The 22,243-nt window shown below is 39.9% G+C and overlaps 1 protein-coding gene across 1 annotated transcript; it reads right to left on the bottom strand.

Moving 5' to 3' along the window:
* Positions 1-442: 442 nt before the first annotated feature.
* On the bottom strand, positions 443-21,594 carry LOC134648276 (coiled-coil and C2 domain-containing protein 1-like). Its single transcript, XM_063502767.1, has 23 exons — positions 21,375-21,594; positions 20,507-20,717; positions 19,752-19,947; positions 19,565-19,666; positions 19,400-19,479; positions 19,191-19,347; positions 18,794-18,976; positions 16,834-16,958; positions 14,828-15,046; positions 14,747-14,751; positions 14,514-14,661; positions 13,516-13,613; positions 12,582-12,878; positions 11,761-11,961; positions 10,223-10,376; positions 9,142-9,280; positions 7,908-8,138; positions 6,702-6,879; positions 5,826-5,977; positions 5,680-5,732; positions 5,508-5,649; positions 2,244-2,373; positions 443-564 (listed from the first exon to the last, which is right to left on the bottom strand). The coding sequence occupies exons 1-23, from the start codon at positions 21,426-21,428 to the stop codon at positions 445-447; spliced, it is 3,375 nt and encodes a 1,124-aa protein (XP_063358837.1). The 5' UTR covers positions 21,429-21,594; the 3' UTR covers positions 443-444.
* Positions 21,595-22,243: the final 649 nt, after the last annotated feature.

Below are 22,243 nucleotides of genomic sequence, written 5' to 3'. Positions count from 1 at the left end.
TTTGCAAAAAACCGGTTCCGATCCCTGGTTGAAATGTGACAATAAACGTCCAATTCTTATGTAAATACATTGTGACGTTCCACGGGAAAAGGTACCTTATGGCACATGGCGATTACGTCGCATAGCACCGCAATTGTATTGTAGCGGCGTTAATTCCATCGGATTCCATCGCTTTTGCCGTACATAATGTATTGGCACATTGAAAATCCGCTCCGACGCGGCCCGACTCCAGCCGGTCGGTACATAAATCGAATGAAAATGTGAATGTATCAGTTTGGGGTTGAAGCACTATAGTTCGTCAAACCAATTTGTCAGTCAGTAAGAACCAATAAAACTATATACATCCTTTTCTTTTGGGTGCTAGTACTAGTGTAAGTCAAAGATAGTATGATTCTCTCTGTCTATGTTTGAGATGAAACATTTCTTTGACAAACTATAAATTACTTAGCTGTCTATAACGAGCCAGCGGTGCGTGGTGCTTTCTATCTGTTGCTGCTGTAGCGGTGTGCGCACGCGCAGTTTGATTTCTAGGGAACCGCCTGCTGGTCGTCGGCCGTCCATGAGCTACGGAAAAAAATATGTAAGTCAACAAAAGTTTACTTAAAAATTAGACTATTATTAGATATTAATAAAAAACACATAAATATTGCTACGTAACACTAAAGAAAATGAATTAAATTAATTACTACTTAAAAAAAAAGTTTTTTATACAGTTAACAGATGGCGCTAGTAGTGGCGACGTAATATTAAGTTTTATTATATTCTTTTTGTATGTTGTTTATTACGAGTACCGACGTACTAATTAATTATAATTTAATAATTTTAGAACTTATAGCTTGGTGATATTGTACCTGTTAAGTATATGAAATTGGAATATAAATAACAGACAAAAATACATATTATAAAAAAACCAAACATAAGGTTCCGCCAGCCGCGAGGATGAACAGCTAATTAATAATAATACTTCTTTACGAAATAAATTGATATTATCTGATAATCGTGATACACACGGCTTATATTTGATATATTTAAATATGTTCTGTACGCAGCTCGCTAGATGGCGTTACTAGCACCTAACCTATTTATAACGCATGCATTTAGCCCTCGGACTTCATACATAAATAATTTAAAAAAGCGCGTTTATGTTTTAAATAAATCTTACTGCAGAATTGAGTGTACATCTTCAGCTCCGATCTAGCATCCAACAACAATCACAAAATTTGTATGTAAAAACACGATACTACTAGCGCCATCTAGTGAGCTGCGTATAAAATATTAGTACTTATGATTAATTTTTGTTTCACCGTAAGTATACTTATTAGTTATTACACGTAAAATCGAATAAATTGATGTACGACCCATGATGTCGTATTTTCACTGGAAGTGTCATAATAATATTACTATTCAAATCAATTAATGACGTAAGTGTGAAAAGGTTTCACCGTGGGTCAGGAATCAAGTTATTCGATAGTACAGTCAGCAGCAATAGTTGCTAAGCGGGCGAGATGTTCAAAATGATCTTGACGCGACTTTATTGTTAAGAGAATAAGAGCGCGTCAAAGTAATTTTGAACACCTCGACAGCTTAAGAGCCCATCAACGTGCACACTAGCGCCACTGCTAAATGATCGTGATTATTTCAATTTAACGAAAGATATTAAAGAAAAGGCCGCTACGTACTGTATCTTGTATTAAAGTACCTTTTGAATACATCAAACTAGTTTCTATGTTGCTGGATTCGTCAATCTATGAACTCAAAACAAAAACGGCCGTTTTAACTTTGGACGCATAGATTGACGAATCCAGCAACATAAAAACTTGCTTGATATATTCAAAAGGTACATTACAAGATACAGTACGTAGCGGCCTCCTTTTTTTAATGTCTTTCGTTAAATTTTAATAATCACGATTATTTAGCAGTGGCGCTAGTGTGCACGTTGATGGGCTCTTAGGGCCACTTGCACCATCCCACTAACCCGAGGTTAGGCGGTTAAACCGTTAACCCAGTGTCAAATGGTACTGTTAACCATGGTAACTCCAGGTTTAACCGGTTAACCCCGGGTTAGTGGATCGGTGCAAGTGGGCCTTAATGCCACTTGCATCATCGCACTAATCCGGGGTTACGCGGTTAAACCGTCATCCCAGTGTCAAATTGTACTGGTAACCATGGTAACTCCAGGTTTTAGGTTAACCCCGGGTTAGTGGATCGGTGCAAGTGGGCCTTAAGGGTTAAGTATTACTTACCGGAAACGCCTCATGAATGGTGACCTGCGTCTCCAGCGGCGCTAGCTTGACAGCGCATGCGCCCAGCAGCGAGTCCCTCGCGAACCAACCGCTGCAACACAAAAGGTCGTGAGCGCCGCACCACACGCAGCTGCGGCGCGCCCTTTACCAACTGCCCACACTTAGCCCTGGCTGAGCGTTTCGTATAAGTTACTAATCTTTTGGCCTCAAGCCGACTTGAGACCACTAGCGACATCTAGTAGGAGAGTTAAGAAGTTTCGAAGCCGTAAAATACAGCGGACGCAGCATGGTTCCATTTTTATCGCCTGTCACTATGCCCGTCACTTTCGCACTTACATACTTGTTAGACCGCGACAGGCATGATGACAAGCGATTAAAATGCGACCGCAAATAATATAATTAATGTATATTTGACTCTCATTTTATTGTAAGCAAACGTGAGGCAACTAGCGACATCTAGTAAGAGAGTTAAGAAGTTTCTAAGCCGCAAACTACAGGCAAGATAACAAAACAAAAAACAAACAGAGTGACGCACAATGTACGGAATAGTTTAGCGCATTATCACATTCGAAGCACGAATTCGTCTAAAACTTTACACATATAATATAATAAATGTATATTTGACTCTCATTTTATTGTAAGCTAACTTGAGGCAACTAGCGACATCTAGTAGAAGACTTAAGAAGTTTAATAGTTACGGGCGAAATACAGACGGTGTTCAAAGCCAGAAAATAAAATAAAATTATGCTTTCAAACGTTTATGTTCCCACTAGCTTCTGCCCGCGACTTCGTCTAAAAAAAATGATGATTCCTGTGACTTAAACTATCCTATTTCTTCCCTCGGACGCGGTTTACGCGTAATAAAGGAAACAGACATACAGACAGAGCGACTGACGCATTTATAATATTATAGTAAAAATATTAAAATAGTTAGCAATGTTTGTATGCAGGGGTGCGAATAGTTTATCTGACTGTGTACATATGTGGCACTAACTACTAGCGACACCTAGTGGAAAGACATCGACATTATTTTACTGCCACGATATTAAAACATGAAAAGCAGTTCTAAATATTGAATATAGATAGATGTAATATTTATGTAATGTCGATGTCTTTCCACTAGATGTCGCTAGTAGTTAGTGCCACATATGTACACAGTCAGATAAACTATTAGCACCCCTGCATACAAACATTGCTAACTATTTTAATATCAATGATAATTTAAAACTTTGTATGTAAGATTTGTAACTTTTACGAAACATCAAGAGTTGTGTTAGTACTGTGCCATAACCAGTGTTATGTGACGTACATATTGTGCGAATAATATAATACAATAAGCTTAATGGTGCTAGGCGCGGCGCATACATCAATCTTATAATTAATGCTTTAAAAAGTTCCCTCCTTCGAAATACATGGCACTAAATAATTCTCGGTTAAAATGATGTTGACGTAGGTACGTATAGCTAACAAGCAGAAACAGGAATCCGTGGGGCAAATTTTCTTGACAGGTAGGGACTTCCTATATCGATAAACTCAATTATCGATGCTCGTTCTATATACTAGTGATCGCCCCCAACATTGTGTGTTTTTTGTAACTATTGTTATGAAGACAAGTATGAAATTCACAAATAGCATATTTTAAATAATCGCTAGGTAATATAAAGGTAGGGCGTAATACTTATTGCACTATGAAATAGTCAATATTATCTCAACCTTTTTATTGATTGATTATCAATCAAAGCGAATTGAGTTATTATTTTATTTGATTTTTACAAGCAAACCATTGAGTGATCACTAGTATATAGAACGAGCATCGATATAGTTATTTTCGATACAAGTGCGAAAAAGAGGAAATTCGAAACGAGTGGCGATAAATTAAAACACGACCGAAGGGAGTGTTTTAAATCGACACGAGTTGCGAATTACCTATTCGCACGTGTATCGAACAACGTTTTATAGTACATATGGCACTTTAAAGTTTCGACATCGCACGAAAAGTGCTATTTTACGCACTAGTGCGGAAAAGTAGCCCCATATGTACTGTAAATTGAGTTTATTGATATAGGAAGTCCCTACCTGTCAAGAAAATTTGCCTCACGGATTCCTATGTCTGCAGTGAGTAACAAGTATCGGAGGTCTACAATTGAGTTCTCGACACCCCGCCTACAAAGCGCGCGGCGGAACACCCCAGGGGGTTTAGTCCGTGGAAGTCGGACATACCCACTAGGCTTCTCCCGGGCCAGTGGGATCCATAGGGGATTCCCCCTGGGTCATCAAAAAAAAAGGTATACCTAACAAAGATAATTATTTCGAAGGAAAGATATGGAGATCAACCAAGAAACAGTGAAAAAAGAGGTGATTGCATAAAGCGAACTATACTTCGTATTTTTTTTAGCCTTAGAAAAAAGGTAAACAATCTTGACTTGTCATTTATTTAAAAACCGCTTTCAAAATATGAGTTGCTGTTACTCAAGAAAGCAAATGAATGTAAATGATCGTAAATGATTTATAATTGTTACATATTATTATTTATTATTATTTATTTATTCATGAACAATATGACAATTGTATTTGAATATAACTACACACTAAGTTCCTTTTAACCGCCAGCAATTTTTGATCGAGCGTGCTCGTGTCGCCACCGACAGTAAGTGTACCACGCAGAGTAAGGTTGCCATAGTTACGGGAGTTATAAATGTGCTGTAAAAACCAAATCAGATCTTTGTCTTATTTATCAGACTGTGGCGAAATGAGCTGGATATGTAATGTCTTATATATCAGACTCTGGCGGTTAAAGGGTTAAATCTAGGTCCTTAAATCTAAGAATTATAAAATCTAACATGCAGAACAATATCAGACGTATTTATCTAAAATAATTACTACCAACATTACGAAGACAAATTACTAAAGTAGGTCATTTCCCCTATTTTTGCTGTGCCTTATGTTTCAAACGTGTTTTTCAATAAAAAGACAGGACAAGATCGCTTACCTCTTTTCTAATGCTAAAAAAACGAAGTATACAATAACAATATTTGAGCAATAACATGCTTGTCTTTCGTTAGAAAGGGACTTCCACTTGTATTACAAGTTACAAGCTTTTGAGAAACGGGCCCCTGGTCTATTACCCCTTGGAGTAGACCTCGAACTTGCCATGCCTCTTGAAGACCCGGAGACAAGGTCGGGCCGCCCGGTCTATGGCGAGAGGGAACACCGCCGCGTACTCAGGGTTGTCGGTGTCTTTTACTTGTATTATAGATCACTCACCCCTTGGAGTAGACCTCGAACTTGATGCCATGCCTCTTGACGACCCGGAGACAAGGTCGGGCCGCCCGGTCTATGGCGAGAGGGAACACCGCGCCGTACTCAGGGTTGTTGGTGTCTTTTACTAGTGACGTCCTGTCTATTACTTGTATTATAGATCACTCACCCCTTAGACCTCGAACTTGCCATGCCTCTTGAAGACCCGGAGACAAGGTCGGGCCGCCCGGTCTATGGCGAGAGGGAACACCGCGCCGTACTCAGGGTTGTTGGTGTCTTTTACTAGTGACGTCCGGTCTATTACTTGTATTATAGATAACTCACCCCTTGGAGTAGACCTCGAACTTGATGCCATGCCTCTTGAAGACCCGGAGGCAAGGTCGGGCCGCCCGGTGTATGGCGAGAGGGAACACCGCGCCGTACTCAGGGTTGTTGGTGTCTTTTACTTGTGACGTCCTGTCTATTATTGGCGCGTCCTGGAACGTAAGGAAATAGTAGCCAATTAATAACCCTTTTGTAAAGCAAGGTGAGATGAGGGCTACCGTTTCTGTGCTCACCAGTTAGCGCCACTGTAGATCTAGGTCCAGAAAAACAGATCTCAAAATTAATCTTAATTGCTAATGCTTATTTTTATAAAATCAATACGTTCTTATATAGACAAAGGTATTTTAACGTTTAAATTTGCCTTTTTTTCACCCTGTTTAATTTTGCATATAAAATCAGTTAGCACTTTTTTTAAACCAGTAACATTTATTGAGCTATATCTATTGTTTACCACGATTATAATCAAAGATGGACAAAGATTTACTTACCACTTATGAATAAGGAGTGAAAAAAGCGATAAAAAAAGCTTGAAACCTCCAAAACTTTTAATGCATTTGACATTTTGAAAGACCTACACTAGCACCCCAAGTGGCGAAATTAAGCGCGGTAGTTGATGATAGTAAATCATGATACAAGTGCGAAAAGTAGGAAATTCGCAACGAGTGGCGATACATTTTAAATCGACCCGAGTTGCGAATTACCTATTCGCATGTTTAGCGTACGTTTTACAGTACATATGTACGACCAAAACGTAGAAATAAATGTTTTTATTGTCGCATTTTCCAAAATCTGTAAATTCCAATCGTTCTTAATTAAAAACTTGGGGAAGCACGGAAGCCAATCCACCCTGTATAATAGAAAAACCTATCAACTTACTTGTGGGTAAGGAAACTCGAATTTGACATAAGTGTCGACTTCCTTAGGGTTTGGCACGTTGTACGCGATCCCGCGGACTATTGTGAGCTCTAAGTCGTTCTCGTTAAGGTCCGTATTGCATTGCACTACTGCAAACTGTCGGGACTCGTAGTGGAATTTGGGTGGGTTTTGGTTTAAACTGGAAAATAATAAATTAAATATTATTTCTACTATTAGAACAAATGTAGTTCGGGTGGCCGAGGGGTTAAGGCACCTGTCGCGATAGCAGAAGACGCTGGTTCGATTCCAGCCTTGGGCACTGGAGGCCTAAATCACTTTTTCTTCGTATATGACAATAATTTCGGTTTTTAAATTAAACCCATACAATACGTAATACAAAATTACTATGTATGTGAAAAAAAAAGGCTTAAAATGCTTACTTCAGTCCAATGAATACACAGAGGTACACTGGTTTTATCAAAAGTGTAAAATAAACGAATGTTCATAAAATAATATTAATAAATAAAATAAAATAAAACAGATAAAAATAAATATATAGGATAAAATAGCTTTATTAACTTAAGTATATTTAAAATAATAATATTACAAAAATCAAAATAAAAAAGTCATTTCGATAACCGATAATTAACTACAGCTTAAATGTCTCGTTTAACTGGCTCTATAAACAAGTCTGGTAGTTATGAGTCGAACAAAAAAGATACCCTCGCATGTTCCTATTACTAACCAAATAAAATCTAAACCTTATGTTAAGACCATTAGGGTCGATTCTTAGTCTTATTCTTGTGTTGAAATTATTAGTTTAAATTCAAATGCAACTGTTTATTGTTAAACACTGTCATAAGTGCTTGCTTATTGCGTAACTTGTAAATACTGTAAGTTATCTATTTATAAGTTGTCTTATAAGTTAAATTTCTGTAATTTCTTAGACAATAAAAATTCTTTAAACCGAACCCGAAGAAAATATTAACTGTAAGATATCAATCTAAATCAAACCAAATCAAATCCAAATGAATGTTATTAAATATTTATCATTCAAAATCTTCACATAAAATTCAATTCAACCAGCAAACATAATACAACACAAAATTTGCATTTGATTACTTTGCCTCACATGTGAATAAAATGCAACTTTGCTATCGGTTTTAGAACAAAGAGAGCCTTTACCAGTTGGTGTGGTGAAAAGAAATAAAGTCGATATTCCCTTACCTTTTAGCAACAACAACAACATCCAAATCCTGCTTCACTCTAACAGCGAGATTTTCGAACCTATTCATTTCGGCTATATTCCCCATGGCCCTATTGTGGTCGCGGTTGGCCTGGCACAGCTTCAACTGGCTGGTTAGCTGCTGGTGTAGCCTGGTTAAGATGTCGTCGTCTGACCCGGTCATTGGCTGGTCGTCGGGCGGCGTGCAGTCTTCGGCTGTTACTACGTCGAAACTGGGGAAAAATTCGGCATTTGTGCTATCACAAACGACACATGTCTATACATGTGTCGTTCGCGAGTGAGTGATTCAAATGAGCTATATCAAATGATATAGCTCATTTGAATCAGTGCTCATCAAATGATTCAACTTAGTCACTCTTCAACTCACTGATGATTTAACTCGCTCAGTAACTCAAATAGGTTTCGGAGCGGTACGGAAGAATTCGGAGGGTCTCGGAAAAACATGGCGGGATCGTATCGCGTGATTCGCCATCTTGGTCGCACTTATGGCTGTATGTATCTGATTGATTGACTTCTCTCTCTACTCACTCGGGAACAATATAGTCTACAGATCCACTGAGCGAAATGAGTGATATATATCACCGCGAGCGTAAGATATGAATCACTCTTTTTAACTCAGTAAACGGTTTTGCGCATGTCTATTTGTGACGTTTTCAACCAAAAGTTACCACATTGTCGGTCGTCGATAAGGTTGATTTCAAATTGAAGCAAAAATTATGGAAATAGTTTCTTATTGACAACCGACAATAAATACCCTTTTGGTTGAGAATGGCACGTTTATTAATGTACCTACTCATGAAATCGTGTATTTTATAACTTTCAGAAAATATCAATTTTAAATATAATTATACGGGTCACTCACGAACAGGTACACATACGTGAGTGACACATATGTCTGTGTCTCACTGAAGTTGAAAATACATTTTTATACGTCATTGAAGTAGCAAATTATAAAATTTAGTTTATCAGAGTTAGCTAGGACGGATTTTATACACTAAGGGCCACTTGCACCATTGACAAACCCGGGGTTAAGCGGTTAAACCTATAGTTACCATGGTTACCAGTACAATTTGACACTGGGTTAACGGTTTAACCGGTTAAGTGGTTAGTGGGTTAGTGCAAGTGGCGCTTATTGATATAATCACCATAAATCCATTTGTATTATGTGACTGTTTGTGTTCTAAATAAATAAATAAAAAAAGATTGTTTACTCACGTATGCTCAAGCTGTTTCTTGGCCGTAGGAGGCAATGGGAGAGATTTCAAATCGACGGCAAGTCCGCCTTTGGCAGCGTCTATCACTGCGTCGAAGCCTTTGGATGCCCGTAAGTATTCTTTCGCTTGTTCAATGTTGCCTGTAAAATTTAAATACATACATACATACATTTAATAAAATGAAATAACTACATAGTATAAAAAATATGACTTATGTGCTTCCTGTATAATTTATAGGTTTCATAGTGTTTATTTAGGAAAATAATGTTTATTTTGCTAAATGAAGATTGGATTGGAGTCGCTTCTCGTACCCCACAGATTAAGGCCATAAATTATTGTAATATGAACGTAGCCATAGTAAAAAAAACTTGCTACCGTCCGTCTTTTACATTTTTACAAACTTTTCTTAGCTTCATTTTGTATATTTCTATATTTAATTCAAATCTTATACCTAAAATTTTAATCACCTTCCGGTGCCCGAACAAGTTGAAATTCGGTGTTCCGTAACTTTGATGACAATGCTAATACTTAATATGCTAATACGGAGCAGATCTAACGATACAGACAGAAGGTAGCCAAAGTAACTTTTCGACGAGTATTCAACGAGGAAGAATGTCTTACTTACTTTTTGAACTTTCGCTGCGAATGGACATAAGAAAACAAACCTTAGGCATACTTTTCCTTAAGGGGCATGGCACACTGCGTCCGATTCGCACGTCGCTCCTCAGTTTGAGCGAGACAACGCTATACGCGTATGACGCAGAGTGCCATGCTTCTAACAATGCGCTTCGGCTAAGGGGAAAACCATACGAACGAAAGGTTCGATCGCTGCGTCTCGCTCCAACTATGGTTGTCGCCTTAGCCCAGTGGTTCCTAACCTTTTCAGTCCGGTCACCTCTATGACTAACTAGGGAACCTGATTTTGAAAAAATAAAACGTGTAGGTTTGTTGCATTGTTATATTAGGTTAGCTTATTACCCCCGTAAAATAACAGTTTTACCCCCACGGGGGTAATTGCCCCCAGGTTAGGAACCACTGCGGCTTAGCCAGTCGCGCAATGTCGGGGCCGGCGCGTAACTCACCAGCCTTCTTAGCCTCTATGGCGGCGTTTCTGAATTCCTTCTGCCGGTGCAGTAAGAGCGCTAGTTGCTTGTCGTAGCGTGAAGCTTGTCGCGCCGCGGGGGGCGCGGGGCGGGGCGCCGCGGGGGCGGGCGCGGGGGAGGGGGCGGCGCGCGCCTGCAACACACAAGTAAAACGACACGTTTACGGGCCCATTTCTCGAACGCTATTAGTCAGTGTTGCCATGGTAACCCATACGATTTGACAGTTCGTGGACTATAGTACATTACTGTCGAGGTTCGGAAGTAGCTACTTGCAGGCTGAGGATTCGTTTTAAACGGACGACCTTGGGAGTCCGTTAAATTGAATCCGAAGCCAGCAAGTAGCCTTCCAGCCGAGTCATATATAGTGCTTTTCTCAAAAGTGGTGCAAGAAATAGAAATATTTTACAGAACTTACAGAAGCAACGTTCTAATTTTCCATTAATTTTCACAGAAAAAAATACAACCATTAAAAAAATTAGCTTGCCGCCTTTAAAAAAAAAAGAAGTGTATTTTTCTGCTGAAAATACGCCAACCTATTTGAGACACCTAAATAGTCGCGGTACCAACATTAAGCCTGTAACAGACTATCGCACCGCACCGCGACCTTGGAGCGTCGCACCCATAAGTGAGAGCGAGAAAGAGATATCTGTTTCTCGCTCTCACTTATGGGTGCGACGCTCCAAGGTCGCGGTGCGGTGCGATAGTCTGTTATAGGCTTTATAATAATAAGTGCTGTTCATCTGTTTGGCTGTTTAAGGGACCTATGCCTTCATTTGATATGGCCATTTGAAGTTTTAAAAAGCTTGGAACTCGTTAAATAATGGAATTTGTATGCGACATTGCAGTCCCGAAATCGAGACTGCAATGTTTTTAACTTTTTAATTTTTTGAGTGACCATAAACTACGCACTTCGCGACCTATTTTTTAACCGGCAACGTCGACTTTGCCGTCCATTTTTGAGAAAATAATATTAGTCTAATACCGTTTGAGAAATGGGCCCCAGAAGTCTACTGTTCACGCCGTACGCGACGTACAGCTTGACACCGACCATTTCAACGCTTAGGCAGGCGTGGCTCACTCCGCGATTTCGTCGCGTCGCTACAAGTACACGCGGGCCACACCAATTTTGGTGTCTAGCCATAGTAGTTGCCGCGCACCGCTACGGAACGGACGGCTGCTCGAGCTTGCGCCACCTAGCGGCAGATATGAATCTGTCGTAATATACGCGTTTTGTTAGAGAGTGAATCTTCTGTACCTATTTAATACTATTATTTATTATGTGGCTTAGAGGGAAGTCGACATGGTAGTTACCCTTGGCCCCACCACAAATAGTGTTACATTTGCAGACATATTTTTTTCTTCAAAAACTTATTGGTACAAATACTTACACTATTAGTAGGTGTAAGTCCGTAACCAGCGATGGATCGTAGTTCGTCTACGGACTAAGGCTTGCCTGCCGCGTGGAGTTAAATGGCTTCGTGATATTGCCTCAATATACTATAGGTATGAAAACTCACACTATCAGTAGGTATAGGTCCGTAGCCTGCGATTGGTGGTAGTTCGTCTACGGGCACCGGCTTGGCTGCCGCGTGTAGTTTAATGACTTTCTGATATTGCCTCAATATACTATAGGTATGAAAACTCACACTATCAGTAGGTATAGGTCCGTAGCCTGCGATTGGCGGTAGTTCGTCTACGGGCACCGGCTTGGCTGCCGCCTGTAGTTTAATGACTTCCTGATATTGCCTCAATATACTATAGGTATGAAAACTTACACTATCAGTAGGTATAGGTCCGTAGCCAGCAATAGGCGGTAGTTCGTCAACAGGCACCGGCTTGACTGCCGCGTGTAGTTTAATGGCTTCCTGATATTGCCTCAATATACTATAGGTATGAAAACTTACACTATCAGTAGGTATAGGTCCGTAGCCAGCAATAGGCGGTAGTGCGTCTACGGGCACCGGCTTGCCTGCCGCGTATAGTTTAATGGCTTCCTGATATTGCCTCAATATACTATAGGTATGAAAACTCACACTATCAGTAGGTATAGGTCCGTAGCCTGCGATTGGTGGTAGTTCGTCTACGGGCACCGGCTTGCCTGCCGCGTGGAGTTAAATGGCTTCCTGTACGGCTACCATCAGTTTGTCACTGACATAAACGCCGTCGAGGACGTAATTTACTTTCTATACATCTCGCTCGTACTAGCATATTAGTGCAAACCAGATGTATAGAAAATAAATTACGTTCTCGATAGCGTAAATGTCAGTTTTGACACTGTCAGTGACTCATGGTACGGGCTCTGATATTGCCTCAATATACTATAGGTATGAAAACTCACACTATCAGTAGGTATAGGTCCGTAGCCTGCGATTGGCGGTAGTTCGTCTACGGGTACCGGCTTGCCTGCCGCGTGTAGTTTAATGACTTTCTGATATTGCCTCAATATACTATAGGTATGAAAACTCACACTATCAGTAGGTATAGGTCCGTAGCCTGCGATTGGCGGTAATTCGTCTACGGGCACCGGCTTGCCTGCCGCGTGTAGTTTAATGGCGTCTTGGTATTGCTTGACTATGCGACCCATGCGACGCGCTTTTGACGAGTTACCCTGCTCTTTCGCTTTCGCTTCTAGCTCCTGAAATTGGAAAATAAAACGTTTACTCTTCAGTTTAGGCAAATATTTATTAATAGTAGAAAAGGTGTGGTATTCCCGGACCGATACCACCCTTAAATCTTCAAGAAAAAAGCAAGTCTATCAAGAATACTTACTTTAGATTGAACCCTACAGTTTATGTACGCTATTTGTAAAAAAAAATCCCCATATATGTCTGCGTGATTTCATTTCATTCGTTCATAGTTTATTTCATTCTCCTCTCTCCAATTCCAAATTTTGAGACCTTGAATTTATACAACATTTGTAGAACTTTACTATTTAAGATTTTTTGGAAATTGGAATTAAAAGGTAATTATTTGGGGGTGAAAAGTTATTAAAGACTTCTACGCAGACCAAGTTAGTAAATATATGAGATGAGATCGAATCCTTTCGTTTGAAATAATGATTGAAAGTCATAATGTAATGATTGTCAGATTATCATTTTCAGGATTTTCCTAAGGTTATCCTATAGATAGGTTAGGTTAGGTTTGTTTTATGGCAATCCTGAAAAGTTACGAGTTTCTGAGAAAAAAACAAATTATGACTAACTAAAATGCGGACAAACAATACATTATGAATTTAAACTTTATGGAAAACAATAGAGACCCGTATGAGATACCTGGAATCCGGCTAGCCTCTGTTTGAGGGCCTCCGCCATTGTGCTCGCTGTGATGAGCGCGGGCGCCTCGTCCGGTGCTGGTGCCTCGGGCGGGGCTTCTAAAAGAAACAAATACGTTTCGTTTAGAGCTTGATCACGTTTTGAATTTGGAATGTTCTACATCACGCTATCGACATTTTTTAACCCGAGGATATATAGCACCGAGAGTTACTGCCCTATCTAACTTAAAGATACTTAGCGGCACTTGCACTGTGCCACTAACCAGGGGTTAACCGGTTAACCCTGGGTTAGTAGGATGGTGACAGTGGCGCTAATAGTTCCCAAATCCCAAGGTCTACTTGAGGATCTAGGGTTTACTAAGGTATTGTGGTACCTGTAGCGCCTTGTGTCTGGTCTTTTCTCCCTTCTGTTGAGCCTTGAAACCAGCAGCGATAGCTTCAGGAGTCGGCAACTCGTTAAGATCCATCTCCTGTCATAGAGAAAAAAATACATAAGAGTGCTCACTCCATACATCAGTTCAGACTATTAATTTCAGTGTTTACACCCTAGCATCGAGTAGCGGAACTATCAGTACTGCTACTTGACAATAGATGTACCGACCGGAAAGTCTTATCTCAACAGCAATAAGACTTTCCGGTCGGTGGCTACTGGCTACATCTATTGTCAAGTAGCAGTACTGATAGTTCCGCTACTCGATGCTAGATGCTAAGTCTTTTTGGTACTAAAACTGATGTATGGAGTGAGCACTCTATGTTATTTTTTTCTCTATGCTCCTGTCCAGATTTCCCACGCGTCAGCCACCATGTCGAACTGATTCACAACCTTGAGTGGCTTCGCCGAGTTTGAATTTGGAATGTTCTACATCGCGCTATCGACATTTTTTATCCCGAGAATATATAACACCCGAGAGTCGCTACCCTATCTAACTTAAATATAATAGTTGTCAGATCCCAAGGCCTACTGAGGATCTAGGGTTTACTAAGGTATGTTATTGGTACCTGTAGCGCCTTGTGTCTGGTCTTCTCCCTTCTGTTGAGCCTTGAAACCAGCAGCGATAGCTTCAGGGGTCGGCAACTCGTTCAGATCCATCTCTTGTCCAGATTTCCACGCGTCAGCCACCATGTCGAACGTGTCGACCTTGAGTGGCTACGCCATGTTTGAATTTGGAATGTTCTACATCGCGCTATCGACATTTTTTATCCCGAGAATATATAGCACCGAGAGTCGCTACCCTATCTAACTTAAATATAATAGTTGTCAGATCCCAAGGCCTACTGAGGATCTAGGGTTTACTAAGGTATGTTATTGGTACCTGTAGCGCCTTGTGTCTGGTCTTCTCCCTTCTGTTGAGCCTTGAAACCAGCAGCGATAGCTTCAGGAGTCGGCAACTCGTTCAGATCCATCTCTTGTCCAGATTTCCACGCATCAGCCACCATTTCGAACTGTTTGACGACCTTGAGATATTCTAATGCGAGCTGTTTGTCTGTGTGTTTGGCGGCTAGGGCTGCGGCCCTGAATTCCTCCTTGCGCTCTGTTGGGAATTAGTTGTTTTAGTAAGTAGGTGATTGGTTAATTTTGGAAGTGATATGTGGGAGTAAAAATTGAGGATCAGATTGAGGTTTTTTGATGTGAACACAGACAAGACATCCTCCAGACTGAGCATAGTAGCGCTACCCCCTCTGCCACAAATATACGGTAGTTTTAGTCCATTTTCTAGTCAAAGTGTCTTTGTGTGCCGTCCGTGTCTTTGAACGGACCAATCACGGCACGGGACTCGCTCACCTCGTCCCCCCGCCCGTCCGTATTTTTGGCAGCATCGGTTTCATGAAATAATTGCTCTAAACTCCGTCTAGAGGATTCCTAGTCTATGGATGTGAATTTCGTGATTGTTTTGGATATCGTGAGTGTAGAATTTGATCATAAAGGTTTTAAGTAATGTTTGAAGGAATAAAATGAGTGATTTAGTGTAGTAGAAATTTAATCTGTTGGGATTTGATTGGGATAAATTAGTTTATTAGTAAATGTTGAAACAAAATAAATATTAGATTTTTTCTTGGAAAATCAATAATAAGTCAAAATTTGAATTAAAGGTTGAGTTCAGAGTAATCTGTACTGTTGTTTTTTTTTTCGACATGGGATTCAGATTCAGATATATTTATTTCTTATTGAAAACGGACATTATTTTTTACTAATTGATAAGGATAAGAGATCTTAACACTTTTACTTGGAGCGGGTGTAAAGTGTAAAGATCCCATGCAAACATAATTAATTACGAGTTACAATATTTTTCACAGCAAAGGTATTAATAAGAACCGTCATAGCATAGAGAAAAAAATACATAGATTGCTCATTCCATACATCAGTTTTGGTATGTGGCATAAGACTTTCCGGTCGGTGCTACATCTATTGTCAAGTAGCAGTACTGATAGTTCCACTACTCGATGCTAGATGTAGACACTGAAATTAATATTCTTTTTGGTATCAAAACTGATGTATGGAGTGAGCACTCTTGTCTTACTATATTTCTCTATGGTCATAGTAAGCAGGGATGTTGCGGATGCAGATTTTTTGACATCCGCGGATGCGGATGCGGATATTTAAAGGCTCACATCCGCGGATGCGGATGTCATGATTAGGTACTTAGAAAACGTCAAATATTACATTTTCAGTATTTATTTATTAAAAAAAACGAAACGTTTAGTATTTGAGCAAGAATATAAGTGCGTTATATTTAATAAACAATAACTTGGCCGACTTTTCTGGAACTAGACGATTTCGTTATAGGTAATGACGAAATTATCTAGCACTTACGCCGCCGCTAAGACGTTCCTGTACCGACTTGTCCGACATCCGCATCCGCATAAGCTCCGCATCGATTTTATGCGGATGCGGATGCAGATGCGGATGATGAAAATAATGCGGAAGTTCCGCGGTTGCGGATGCGGATGTTCGCAACATCCCTGATAGTAAGAGGTATAGTAACAGGTTTGATGTTCACTTTGACTCTCTGACAAAAATTAGAAATTTATTCATTAGTAGTTAGTATATTTAGTTTTAATTCCATATTTAGTTATATACCTACTTACCAGTCTACATCGTGGTTGCGCTTTGCTCCTTATTCTATAGTAATAAGGTGTTCAAATGTGTCGGCTTTGTTGTTGAATTTGCTTTTTTAATTTTTGCATGTGGTGTTTACCAGTAATTAGTTATACATTCAGCATGTTATTTAAGTTTGTATTGATGTACTTAAGCCTCAATGTAATAACTGTTGGTGAACCTTAAAATAAAATAAATAAGCAACCTTCAATAGTGACTTACTAAGTATAGTCTGCAAGCCCTCCTGTTTAGCGGGGTCTAGGGCCGGCGGAGGCTCGGTAGGGCTCCGCAGACTGGCTGCGCGCGGCGGCGGCCGAGGGGCCTCTTCCACCGGTAGCGGGGGTGAACTAACGGGGGAATAGGTATTTTTCTCAAAAATTGACGGGAAACTTGACTTTACTGGTTAAAAATTAGGCAGCAATAGTGCATTGTTTATGGTCAGTCATCAATTAAATAAATTTTTAAAACATTGCACCAATTACACATACAAAATTACATTATTTCGCGCGGTCCAAACTTTATAAAGTTGAAACGCCAATATAAAAAACCGGCCAAGTGCGAGTCGGACTCGCGCACGGAGGGTTCCGCACCATCAACAAAAAATAGAGCAAAACAAGCAAAAAAAAAAACAAGCAAAAAAACGGTCACCCATCCAAGTAGGGGAGATAGGGGAGCATTGGGCACTTTTTTACTTAAGCCTTAATAAAAATGCAATTATTTAACAAAATCAACTTTTTACTCCTTATATTAGTAGCACATATATTTGGCTTCAATTATAACGAAGAACACTTATACAATTATAATCAGTCTCAAAATTGCAAGAGATTTTCTGAATACTGTCAAAAGTGCCCAAACCTCCCAATGGTCGGGAGGTTTGGACACCTCAATGGGAGGTTTGGGCACTGTATTAAATAGGCCACTTAATGGTAAATTGCTTGAATATTAAATAATATAATCATTAAAACTTGCAATAAAATCAACAAACAATCAACTGTTTTAAACTATAAGTACTCAAAACAAAAAAATACTAAAGATTTAGTACTCAATACTCAGTATTCTTACTTTAGTAATAAAATTTATCTAAGATTCGGTATAACCCAGATGGGCTTATCAAAAGTATACTTAGAGCTGCCACGCTTGACCCATATCTTTGGGTTTGGCAATTTGGTTTTGATGTCTTTCAATGGGATACTTGATATATCTTCAATCTCTGGATACATAAATGTATTACGTATCGTACTCATACGCATAAATTTAATAGTTGCCATCGAGTGACGAACTTCTTCAATTTGGCCAACATAGTGATAGACAGTTTTCTTAGTGTCAAATTTCACTAGCACATAATCTTTGACCTTAAAATTTCTATCTAATACAACCACATCATCTTCATCAAACGAATTTTCTTCCTCCAAACATTTTCTTTTAACAGAACTTACTTTTTACAGCGATTGCCGAAACAAACAATAGTGGCGGGAGCATTGGGCATGCCCAAACCTCCCTTTAAAATTAGTGCTCAATGCTCCCTACCCCTTCATTTCACAAATAAATTCAAATATGTTTTTTGTAGTCTAATGTTTTACCTTAATTTATACGTTAATATTAGCTTTCGTAAACACATAACTAGATGACAATACTGAAACTTACGGCTTTACGCAGATCACGTTGTTATTTCCTTCGAAATCACATCAAAATATTTACTTTTGTACGCACGAAACGGTCGACACCATGTGACACTGACAACTAATCAAAGTGGCAGATGACATTAGCCTGAGCGGTGTTGCCAGTTAGTAAGCTAAACTACCACAGTATACAAAATTAAGTACCTTTCATACGACCCGACTTACAAGGTGGTGCCCGAACCTCCCGACTGCCCAATGCTCCCCTATCTCCCCTACTGACCCCGCCCGACGTTGCTTAACTTCGGTCAAAAATCACGTTTGTTGTATGGGAGCCCCACTTAAATCTTTATTTTATTCTGTTTTTAGTATTTGTTGTTATAGCGGCAACAGAAGTACATCATCTGTGAAAATTTCAACTGTATCACGGTTCGTGAGATACAGCCTGGTGACAGACGGACGGACAGCGGAGTCTTAGTAATAGGGTCCCGTTTTTACCCTTTGGGTACGGAACCCTAAAAACAGTACGAGTCAAAAGTCGTTACAATCTGATTTATGACAATCACCTGGGACTGTCAGGAATGGCCGGCGCAGGCCTGGCTGGTGCGCGGGGCTGCGCTGCCGGCTCGGGCGCCGCCGGGGCCGCCGCAGCCACGGCCACGGGCGGCGGGATGTCGTCATTGGCTATTGTGGCACCGGCTTTCGCTTGCTTCAGGAGGTCGTTTAGGGTTTTCAGGCCGCGGCCGAATCTGTAAATATTACGTGTTAGAAATATTGTAAACTGTCTACATTCGAGCTCTCTCGTCGCTTTTAACTCCTGCATTTGTACACATACTCCGCTTACCTTATGGAAGGTTGGCAGAGTTTGAGTTGACAGGTAGCGTCGGCCAATCTTGTAGACGTAAGCTTAAATCAGGCTGAAACTTAGTGCTGTAGTCTAACACACCAACAGTGCTACATTACCTCCGAGCGCGGCCGCTCTCACCGGCAGCCTTGGCATTTTTCTCAGCCACAGTATAGTTGGTTATCCGATCTTGCAGCAGACTTATAGTGCTGCTGTCAGCGCTGGCGACACGAGGCAGCGGTGCTTGAGGTGCAGGTGCCTCGTCCAAGCCCAGGTCTTACAGCTCACTGAGAACTTTATGCTTACCTCCGAGCGCGGCTGCTCTCACCAGCAGCCTTGGCATTTTTCTCAGCCACAGTGTAGTTGGTTATCCGATCTTGCAGCAGACTTATAGTGCTGCTATCAGCGCTGGCGACACGAGGCAGCGGTGCTTGAGGCGCAGGCGCCTCGTCCAAGCCCAGGTCTTACAGCTCACTGAGAACTTTATGCTTACCTCCGAGCGCGGCTGCTCTCACCAGCAGCCTTGGCATTTTTCTCAGCCACAGTGTAGTTGGTTATCCGATCTTGCAGCAGACTTATAGTGCTGCTATCAGCGCTGGCGACACGAGGCAGCGGTGCTTGAGGTGCAGGTGCCTCGTCTAAGCTCAGGTCTTGCAGCTCACTGAGAACTTTATGCTTACCTCCGAGCGCGGCTGCTCTCACCAGCAGCCTTGGCATTTTTCTCAGCAACAGTATAGTTGGTTATCCGATCTTGCAGCAGACTTATGGTGCTGCTGTCAGCGCTGGCGACACGAGGCAACGGTGCTTGAGGTGCAGGTGCCTCGTCTAAGCTCAGGTCGTGCAGCTCACTGAGAAGCTCCGGGTCATCGTCATCGCCTGTAGCAAAAAGTAGTAAATTAATCAAGAGTACACGGCACCACATTGCGTCATTGTTGAGGTGGTGCTCTGTACTATTCCTTACAAGATTATTTTGACTTGTATAAATATCAAAAATAGTTGTATTATTTATTCTTGTTCTAGATTTTCTGTGTGTATGTTTTATTAGTTATAGTTTTGCAATACCCTTAACAGGGTCTTATGTTGCGCTTTGATTTTGTACCAACATGAATGCAATAAAGATATGATTATGATTATTTTTGCATTTTAGTTTGGAACTGAAAGCTGGTATTATTGCTGTTTATAAATTTGAAACGTAAAATTAGACTGCACAATGCTAAAGGTACAATACTACAAAGGAAACATAATAAATGCAATTTGGCATAGTTTTGTCCTCTTTAAAAAAAAAACTCGCAGGAAGCTTGCTAGATCAATATGGTGCTATTATTGCTTTTAAATAAAATCTATTCCCTAATGTATTAACTGTTACAGTTGTGTGGAAATTATATTTCATTAGTTGTATGATTCTCAAAAACTGCAATATTACTTAATTACTAACCAGAACCCTCATCATCCGATGGTATATCTTTCAGACTCGCAGCAATCATGGCATCCAAGTCCGCTGCTGGCATAGGAGCTGGTTTCCGGGGTCGGTGCCTCGCACCTCCACCACTGATGGCTGCCAGCTCCGCCTCTAAGTCCATGTCATCATCAGAGCCAACCATTGGCTCATCATCGTCATCCATAGGGTCTATGTCTAGTAGTCCAAACTGAAATATTGCATAAGATTTTCAAACTTTATTGCAATATTATTTTGTATTTTCAATTTTTCACTCTATTTATAAAATTCTAATTAATAACATAGATGACTAAAAAAACGCGCTAAACTAAATTAGGAGGAGTAGCAAGAAATAGATTTAATAGATTCCTTGAAATAATGAATGGATTAATAGATTTAATAGATTCCTTGAAATACATGATTATTTTAGCAAAACCCTTGGATTTTTTAACTATGAAATTAAGTGAATCATAACATACTATACCAATGCTAACAAATATTGGTAATAACTAACAAAGTTGAACATGTGACTAAGGGTTTTGATTTTGACATGCTGTTGAAATGAAACTGCTTGAAATCAAAATAAATGAGACCTTTCTCTCAGAGACCTTTGTTATCGTCTTCGATAAGTCAAGAAACTTATTAAATGAACACACAATACAGGCATTGTAATAGGATCCATATCATTATGCAAAAGCATACTGTTACGAGTTCACAAACCTTTCGGATCTCGGAAATAGATGATTTCTAACAATATTCTAAAAATAGAGATGGTCTTATAGCCCTCAATGAACCTATCTTGCTATTAGACCTAATAGTCTTGTATAAAATGGTTAATCTGAAGGACAAACAAATCTTAATGACTCACTTGCGACAAATTGGGTTTCTTCCCGGAACTAGGCTTCTGTGGCTTTCGAAACATTTTTGTTCACACCTAAAGTGGTGTTTACTGTAAAATATTGGTTGTGTGAAGAATTTCCTTTGTTCGCGTGCTTTCGGTCACTTATTTTTCTTGATTTTTGAAACGAAAAACAACAGTGACGTTCGATGCTGCTGTTCTGTCAAATGACAGTTTGACAACTTTGACAGTCATAGAGACTGTTCAAAAGCATGTCAAAAGCTCACACTACATAGTATGATATTTCGATTAATTATTATTAGAAATTAGGTATATTTTAATGATTAAATCTTATATAGTATTATTTAAATTTAAACCACCTAACAAAATAATTAAAAATTAAAGGCTTTCTAATTGGAATGTAATATGTACACGCCTTGGTCCATAGAAGGTAGCATCCTATAGAAGTGGTCTACGCGTGCCTCCGTGAGGGACAAAACATATAAATTCGACCAATCATAGCGTCGCATTATGGTGGGCAACAAATGAATTCGACCAATCACGGTGGTCAATTTACGGTGGGGAATAAAACAAGATGTGAGACTGTGACAAGGACAAACAATAATAGCGCTTTCTCTGCTACTCCTACTGAAAGATACATAAGACTATCCCGTTCTGTCAGTTATCCCCACCACTCATGCCCAATCCAGTTATACTAGATTCATGCCTTGGTCATTAAAAAAAGTTGTATCAGTGTCGCCCCAGTCAATATTTCAAACTCTCACAGAGGTAAATTGATTCAATCTTGATCCATTATATAGTTAAAAAGATGCGTTACTGTGCTGCAGTTGCATAGAAACTTATCCAATTATGTGCATAATTATAGTTTTTGATATTCA

Source organism: Cydia amplana, chromosome 5 (assembly GCF_948474715.1).
Source record: "Cydia amplana chromosome 5, ilCydAmpl1.1, whole genome shotgun sequence".
Lineage (NCBI taxonomy): Eukaryota > Metazoa > Arthropoda > Insecta > Lepidoptera > Tortricidae > Cydia > Cydia amplana.
Note: the sequence above shows the minus strand (reverse complement) of the source record. Positions and strands in the feature narration are given on the sequence as shown.

Excerpts from the sequence above, each read along its gene's own strand:
- LOC134648276 (XM_063502767.1), bottom strand. The coding sequence starts at position 21,428 with ATGTTTCGAAAGCCACAGAAGCCTAGTTCCGGGAAGAAACCCAATTTG. Across the intron at positions 9,281-10,222 it reads CATAGAGGCTAAGAAGGCTG|GCAACATTGAACAAGCGAAA; the intron begins GTGAGTTACGCG and ends TAAATTTTACAG. Across the intron at positions 565-2,243 it reads CCATTCATGAGGCGTTTCCG|CTCATGGACGGCCGACGACC; the intron begins GTAAGTAATACT and ends TTTTTTCCGTAG.